At 38.3% G+C, this 8,208-nt stretch overlaps 1 protein-coding gene across 1 annotated transcript in view; it reads left to right on the forward strand.

The window, feature by feature from the left end:
• LOC126281963 (sialin-like) overlaps positions 1-7,301 on the forward strand; it is a 106,065-nt gene extending 98,764 nt beyond the window's left edge. The window contains exon 9 of the mRNA XM_049981336.1: positions 5,980-7,301. Coding sequence (XP_049837293.1) covers positions 5,980-6,135 — 156 coding nt within the window. The 3' untranslated portion in view covers positions 6,136-7,301. The remainder of the gene's footprint in view (positions 1-5,979) is intronic.
• Positions 7,302-8,208: the final 907 nt, after the last annotated feature.

Raw genomic sequence — 8,208 nt, forward strand, 5'->3', positions numbered from 1 at the left:
TTTTCCACCCTTTATTATAGAGTGGGTGGATGATGGCTGTCTTCTATACAGCTGGAATTTTTTCGTTTTTCCAGTTTCTTCAAAGATGTTTTGGAGATTTCCCAAAGTTCAGCTGTGATTTGGTTTCCTCTCAAGGCTTTCTAGTTTTCGAGATTTGAAATGACTGTCTGTAGTTCCTCAGTGGAGGGTGGTTCGGAGTTAAGGTTGGTTATTGTTGAGACCTTAAAGTCCATTGTTTCTATGGGTTCTTCACAGCTGAGAATATGACAGAGGACAAGTTACTCTCCCACCTATTTTACGCATACAGGAAATTATTAAAGATTTTATTACAATCTGAAGCATCTTGAGCAAGGAGCAAGACACCAGAAAGTTGATGGCCTGACTAGACATTGATGGAGTGTTAAAAGCATGAGGTATATTTATGATTCTTAGCTCACAGAAATGGCTTGTTGGGAGTTGAAAGCAATTGGTGGCGAGCCTATCCCTTAGCAAGTCTTGCCAGACAGCTCCACAGCCAAACAGGGTAGACAGGGCAGCACCTTGTCAGGAAAGTGTTCCAGCAGAACAATGCTGTGATACCTGCCATGGCGCGAGCAGAAGCCTCGGCAGGGGCGACGGTCTAAAGGAACGAATATGCACAGTGGAGTCGTAAACTGGGCATTGTGTGCAGGGCCACACATAATAAAAATTCACATGTTTTTGTGTTTGTCAATATTGCAAGAAGGTCAATGAGCGTCTTCCATCAGCTGACTCTGTTGTATAAGAAAACTCCGGCACCTCGGAAACGTTTAGAGATGGAATCTTTATTACACCTCATAGCTAGGACTTACAAGCTCCAAGGCTTAGGTGATTTTGATAAAGATCTTTGAGATAGTATCTGTTCACTTGTTGCCATGGGAAGAGGCATGATTTCAGAGAAAATCATCTTTTATCCCTCTGGGAAAACTTAAGAAAGTCAGTAATTGGCGGTTTCTTTCTTTTTTTTCAGCGATGCTGGTTTCTTAACTCCTGCCCTGGTTTGACATGAGTTTGTGCTGTCATGTGGGAGTGTAGATTTAGTGCCTCTAGAGCCTTGTGATTGGCTTAAGACGATGTGAAGGCGATGTAGTTCATGCAGTTTCAAGGAAAACACATTTTTTTCTGGATATATGGGAAGCACTCAGGTGCAGGACTTTGGTCTGGTAAGCCCTTCTGGTTGAAGCTCTGACATATGTGGTTGGTACTTGGGACCTGTCCAGATACTGATTTCACTTGCGAGTAGTTTAGACTGGGGAGCCTGTGGTGAAGTTCTTGCTGTACTGGCAGCGTGACTTCAAATGCTTAGGACTACTCGTTTGCTGAGGACACACTTTTTCGTTTTTGGTTTACCAGTACTGACGTTTGGTATCCTTGTGCACTCTGTCGTATAAGTGAGCAAGATTGGTCCTTGGTACGACCAGCGAACGGGTGTGTCACACTCTGAAATATACCGTGATTTCTGGGCTCTGGTAGAGGGTAAATTGCGATCCGTCTGCCTAATCTCTAGACCATGAGATTTTTGCATTTATTTCGTGGCCGCGACCGATTCACAAATGCCGCCTCCACGTTTCACGTTTCACCTCCTCCGTCGCACACATCTCGCCAGCTGCAAGTCACGTCGCCTGACATTGTCAGGGCGTACAGATCTCAATCGCCACTTGCTCTCAGCTGCACGTATGTAGAGAAACTTCAGTATATTTGATCTGTCGAAGTCTGTTCAGCGTCAGATTAATTCAGTTTGCGTTATCCACAATTTCAGGGTGAGAGTACTTGACTCACTGGTCATCTAGTTACACTGCCTTTGCCAACCAGACGCCACCCAGTGGAGTGTTTAATTATTTGTTAGTTGTTTAGGGAATTCAATCTCTAACTTGTCTAGTATAATTTATGTTGTTTGGCAGAATAAATGTTGTTAGTACACTGAATTTTGTCAACATTTTCAATGAACTAAATAGTCCAAACAAGTTACCTTTCAAGTGTTTCTAAATTATTCTACCACTGTTGTGGGCAATATTTTCGTTTTTGTCTTGGAGCTGTAGAATTGGCGGGCTATATTTGGCTGTTTTTTGTTTAAAAGTCCTATAAAAGTCCCTTGTGTTGTTTTGGATGAAGTCATCATTGATCTGAAAGCGGATTTGGTCTTCTTGGGATTTTTCACTCTTTTGATATTTTTAATCACGAGTCTTCTTAAGTTTACGAATTTTGTCCGTTATATTCATTTTCCTGTGATTGCCACTCTCGCCGCACTTTTCTTTTTACTCAAGGAGTCTGTCACATACTTCTGTTCATCAGGTCTGCTTTTTGGCTTTGGGTATGGGAGCTAATTGTTCAGCTTTACTAATTAGGCTTTATTTTATGTGATCCCAGTTTTGAATTTGCATGTCTTATGTTACGGAGGGTAGCTCCTTGGAGTTAATGCCTTTTCTCGATTGTATTTTCTGGTTTTGGGGCTGTTGGTACCGTTTCCCTTTTCTGGGATGATTCTGAGTTTTATTTTAGAAAGGTAGTGATGAGAATCAAGGTTGGCTCCTCTGAGAACTTTGGCATTCCGCATTTCTGTATGGAACTTCAGTGATCAAGTTGGAACTCACCCATTTGTGGGTTTGGTGAGACCCACGTTTTCCGTTTTCTAGGTAGCTTTTTAAAGGCTCTGGATTTAAGAATCATGTTGTGTGCTTGGCAAAGTTCTATCAGTCTAAAGCCATTTTAGTGTGTTCTGTTGTGTACTTGGTATTTCTTCTCCTTCCTTATCCGGGGACTGAATTCCCTCAGAAGAAGACATTGTGTTTTTCTGGGATTTTTTGCACAACATCATAGAGTTGGCCCCCCAAAAAAACATTCCATCTTTTCTTTGTCCTTTCTGTTATCTTCATTTATGTGGGTGTGTACTTTGTTAGTAGATAAGGAGGTAGGTGTGGAGAGTCTCTTGGACTGTGATTCAAAGTTGATAATAGTCTAAAATATTTTTGTGTATTATGAGGACAGTTCCAAAGTGCGGTGTGTTTTTCATAATTTTTTTGCTTACTTTATCTTTGTTCATTCTGAAGCCTTCAGAATCGAAATTGCTTTCACTCAAGTATTAAGTTCCTTATTTGTCCGTTATAAGAATTTTTTGGTTCTTGACGGTGTCTATAGATGTTTTAATTTTCCAGTTTTTAGAAGAGAATTTACGTTGAAATTACCTATGTAACTTGATTTTGTATACTTGAGGTTCCAAGACACTCCGACTTTTCTCTGTGTAATGATGCAGACTCCCCAGAATCCGATTGTCTGCTTACGCACTTTGATGCGCTGGATTGTCTACATGGGGCAATTTGTTTCGCATCACACTCTTCCATAATTAATAATATTGTGTACGATATGGCTTCTGTGCTTGAAGATCAGAAGTAAACCATTTTTTTCTACTGTACTATGCATACAATTAAAAATTCGTTAATAGAATAGACGTAATGCATTTCACCAGAAGAAGAAATTTTCGTTTGGATTTGCTACCTGTCAGACATTTTACGTTTTTTGGCGGATGGTCAGCGATTTTGGTGACTGCTAATTGTGTGCCTCTCGGCCACCGACAGCTGTAGTACACTGAGGTGACAAGTTTTTCTGTCTGTATGTGACGGTTAACAAACTCAGGAACTACCACGCGTTTCTCTAATAGACAGAGTGAGTCACGAGGAATTAGTGTTTGTGGTAATGCCTTACCTCACCTCATTCTGAAGCCTTCAGAATCGAAATTGCTTTCACTCAAGTATTAAGTTCCTTGTTTGTCCGTTATAAGAATTTTGTGGTTCTTGACGGTGTCTATAGATGTCTGGCCGGAGATAGCTAGTGCTACCCGTGCGATGCCAATGCGAGTCGCTGGTACTGACTTCCTGTCTGTTTTGTGCAAGACGATAACGGAAATCCATCGTATAACGAAGCCTAATTCCTAATTTGCCACAAAAGCTGTTGGGCATTCACTCAACTACCAAAATGAAGGAAAACACTGTACTGTACTGATTGAATCCCGAAGCAACCTTATAGTGTGGAGAGAGACAATTTAAACTGGCCTCTAAATCCGACTAATTCTCCTGTTTACAAACCATTTGTGAAGGAATGAAAATCTCTCTACAACAAAACGTTCTTTATGTCTCGAATGGCGTAGTTAGTAGCATATCGCCTGATTTCACAATGTTCTCCGATACTTATTTCTACGTTTCTGCAAACCCAAAACTAATTTTTATTCAATTCAGCAATTTTCTTTATAACTTCGCCTTAACCACCAAACTGACCACTCATGATTTCTTAAGGAAAATATATGGACGCAGAAATGATACTTACCACTTACTGTCAGCGTCATTTTATTATGTGCTGATATTCATCATAGTTCACTTGGACATTTCTTGCATATTTCTTGTTCAAAATCGTTTGTCGCCCATCAGTAACCTTTTGAAAAGTTTTTCCCATTCTTTTACTTTCATTTATTGTGTGTTTTACCGGTTTGCAAACTACATTCTAAATTCTATCTCTGCACCGCTGGACAGCTAACAGCTATGCAGTTCTTGTCATAAGAATTTGCATAAAATATATATGCGCCCTCATGCTTCTCTAAACTGATTAGCAGTTTCCTAGTACACAGTCTCAAAAAATTTATTTAGCAAAGATATGTCATTAGGAGAGGTCCCAGTGGTGGGATCGACTTTTTGAGACCAAATATACGGCGATATACGTTATGATCCCATGTATCACATCCTGCAGCCTTTCACGCTGGTGGACACTCGTTTGGGAGTAAATGACGAAAAGATTTCGGAATTTGTGTGGTGCTCAATAGCATAAAAAATTGTGTAATACGGTTGTGTAATGTAATGGATGTGATAATAGTTTCACCTGCAAGAGGGTGTGGGTTCGTGTCTCGTCAAGCGCATTAATATTTTATTGTTACTTTTAAAATTTTTATCGAAATGGCTTTGATCATTATTTTTATTCAAGTAATTGGTTTACATGTAATTCGTAATTGTATTCCTTTGTCACTTCACTTTAATCACCATATGAAATTTTCTCATTTGTTTCATTTTTCTGTATATCATTCTTTTTTCCAGTTTTAGTGAATATGAATTTAACTGTATTTAACTATTGTAATATTCAATTATATGAAAATTCCGACCTCTCAATTAAAAAAAGAGACCCAATAATCCATTTATATTGACTGTGCAGTGGTGTGAAAAATTTATTTTCCGTTACCAGATGTGCAGTTTTGTTTGCATGTTAATAGTCATACAAACTCAGACTAAATACCTATTGCACTATGGATAAAATAAAGTCGATGAACATGTAAATGAAAGAAGGGTTTTAACTATAACGAAATTCAAACTAAATGAGAAACAGATATAATGTACTGTGCATGACACAACGTGCATGGAAAAACAGGGTAGTAAAACAAAAGCACTTAGATAAAAATTAAAACATAGAATTAATTAAAACCACAAGAACAAAGATTTCAAGTGGAAAAAGAATGATAGGAAGAAAAATGAGAGCAAACGAATAAGTTGATATTATGATTAAAGTGGCGGGACAAGGGAATAGAAATAAAAAATTACACTTAAATCAATTAAATGAATAACAGTGATGACCAAATCATTTCGATAAAGATTTTAAAATAACAAGTTTTACTGTACCTGGTGAGATTTGATCCCATAACTTCCTACATGTGAAGCTACTATCCCATGAATTACACCTGCAACTAGACTATTTAATTTAACTTTTTTAGCATTACTGAAAGTCACCCAAAATTCCGAGATTTTTTCTTGAATTCCTTGCAAATGAGGGTCCAAAAGAGTGACCGAATACAGTGTATGATACCTCGGATCTTAACCTAAATAACCGTCAGTCGATCCCAACCCTGGGGAGCTCTCCTCATCAGTCACAAAAACTTTTCAGTGTGTACGTACCTCTCTTATGAATGGCTATTTTTGTACTGTGTTTCAGCAAACGGTACAGCAGTGGAAATACGTTTTCTATCTAGCAATGGGTATCTCTGCAGTACCGTACATTTTCTACCTAATTTTTGGCACTGCTGAGGATCAAGAAACTCCCTGGATGGAGAAGAGAAAACTCAAGAGGAAACAACAAAGTGAACCTTGAACAACGCCACTGTGTGTCTTAGAAATTCGTCAATACTCAACTGCATGGACAAATTCTTCGAAATGTTCTTCGTCGTTCGACAGGCGATGAGTAGGACTGCACTACTGAGTGAACGAAGGAACTGTGTAGAAAAGCACAGAGCGCTCATTTTGCGCATTTTTCTTCAACGATGCCAGCGTTAGTATCCCAGTAAGAAACGATTAGAACGCTGTTAAGTTCGTATCGGCATCAACTCTCGAGCCAGTCATAGAGCAGCTTTACTAGAGTTGAACGTGAAATGAAAAAGAGTTTAAGAGATAAGGGGACCATCTGAAACGTATCTGGAGCAGTATTACAAAAATATGGTAGCTAACGATAACGCCACGATCTGTAATCAAAAAACGCTATAATTAATGGTTATTCCTAGTCACTCATTGGTATTCTATACAGACGAGGCAGCTTAAGACAAATGAAACAGTCCATATTTGAGCCAACAGTTCGTCCTTTGTAAGTTTTGGCCTTTCCATTCGACAGCAGTCTGCTGTTTTGCGTAAATAAGTACGGTGCATTACGCCAAGAATTTTTCAACTATTATTTATATGAGGGGTCCCTGAACCCTTGCGCTATAATAATTGTATTTTAACACTCTACTTCCAGTTTTACGTATTTCCGTTTACATCCTATTTAAAAAGTAGTATATAACAGATATGTCACAATTTTATAGTGTTCCCGCAATAAAAAAGAAATAAATGTTATTGAAGTGTCAACTCGACTTGTAATACAAACATTTTGATTGTTCAAATTAACAAATAAATCACCAGATTTTTTTAAGTGGATAATATTACGTTTTAATGCTTCCAACGGACAAAAAACTAAATGACCCAGAGACTCTTTGTGGTTTTTTCGTCTCTGCTACAGCTCTCAAAATGTAGAAACAATTCCTATTCTTGAGTTCTAGTTCTTTCAACTATAGCTTTTAAGAAGGAAAAGCAGTCTAGCTATTTTAAATTTACTACAACTTTCTCAAACGACATGCTGGTATAAGAATGAATATTTTTTGTACTCTGTTTTGTTTCTGTGTATAAGTAGAAACTTAATCCGTATCTGATATGTTGTATTTGTACTTTAATGTGTATGTAAAAAATTTCGAATTGTACCAGAGCAAATATAAATATGATGAATATGTACCACAATACTTTCTTCTTCCTATCTTATGCACGACACCACAACGTGTACCCCAGTTCGAGACTCAGACAGATGGCTAAACGAAATTGACACATTGAGTCGTATCATAAAAAGAAATTAAATGCCTGGCTAGGAATGACATTTCTCTTTGAAGAGGTGAATAATTGGTTGTCTTCTAGCTGTGAGTAGGCTAGCCCAGACTACAATTAAATGTGGAGAGCAACCATGGAGCATTTGATTTTTTAATATACACGAAACATTCCAAACACTAGCGACCATGATACATAAAAACTCTGAAGACTATGTGGGTGGAGATCAAAGAGTACACGGAGACTGTACTAGCTGCAACTGATTAATACCGCACGAAACCAAAAAATTGAAATATACTGGGCGCTCGGTAATGAATAAAGAGAAATTAATTGCCTGTCAGCATTCATTTGTTTCTGCCTAACCACCACAGGGTTTGTACACTACCTTAGGTTTTAATGTACTGTTGCTTTCAGCGCCTATAGAAACATACATTATTCATGAGGCATCTAAATTTGACATAGATAAATCAGTGAAATTATTTAAACAAATCATCGATTGGAATTATTACAGGAAAAGTCATTAAGAATATGATCCCGTAGGGTAATAATGTGGATTACAGCCAAAGGATCACGCATAAATTGATTCCGGATGATGGCCTCACACAGGTTGTTACTGAACACACATGGGCTTCCACTCTTCTGGGAAACTGACATTATGTACGGTAGGGGCGCTAGGGTTTAACTCACCATGATTCATAGTGTGTAATAGGAATATGCTGAACACAATTTCACTGCGATCGTGCACGTTTGTAATCTTCATCATAACGTATTTGCCAAGCACTATACACTATACACCAAAGTCACCAACAGGCCATGCATC

This window comes from Schistocerca gregaria, chromosome 7, assembly GCF_023897955.1.
Source record: "Schistocerca gregaria isolate iqSchGreg1 chromosome 7, iqSchGreg1.2, whole genome shotgun sequence".
In the NCBI taxonomy this organism is placed as follows: Eukaryota; Metazoa; Arthropoda; class Insecta; order Orthoptera; family Acrididae; genus Schistocerca; species Schistocerca gregaria.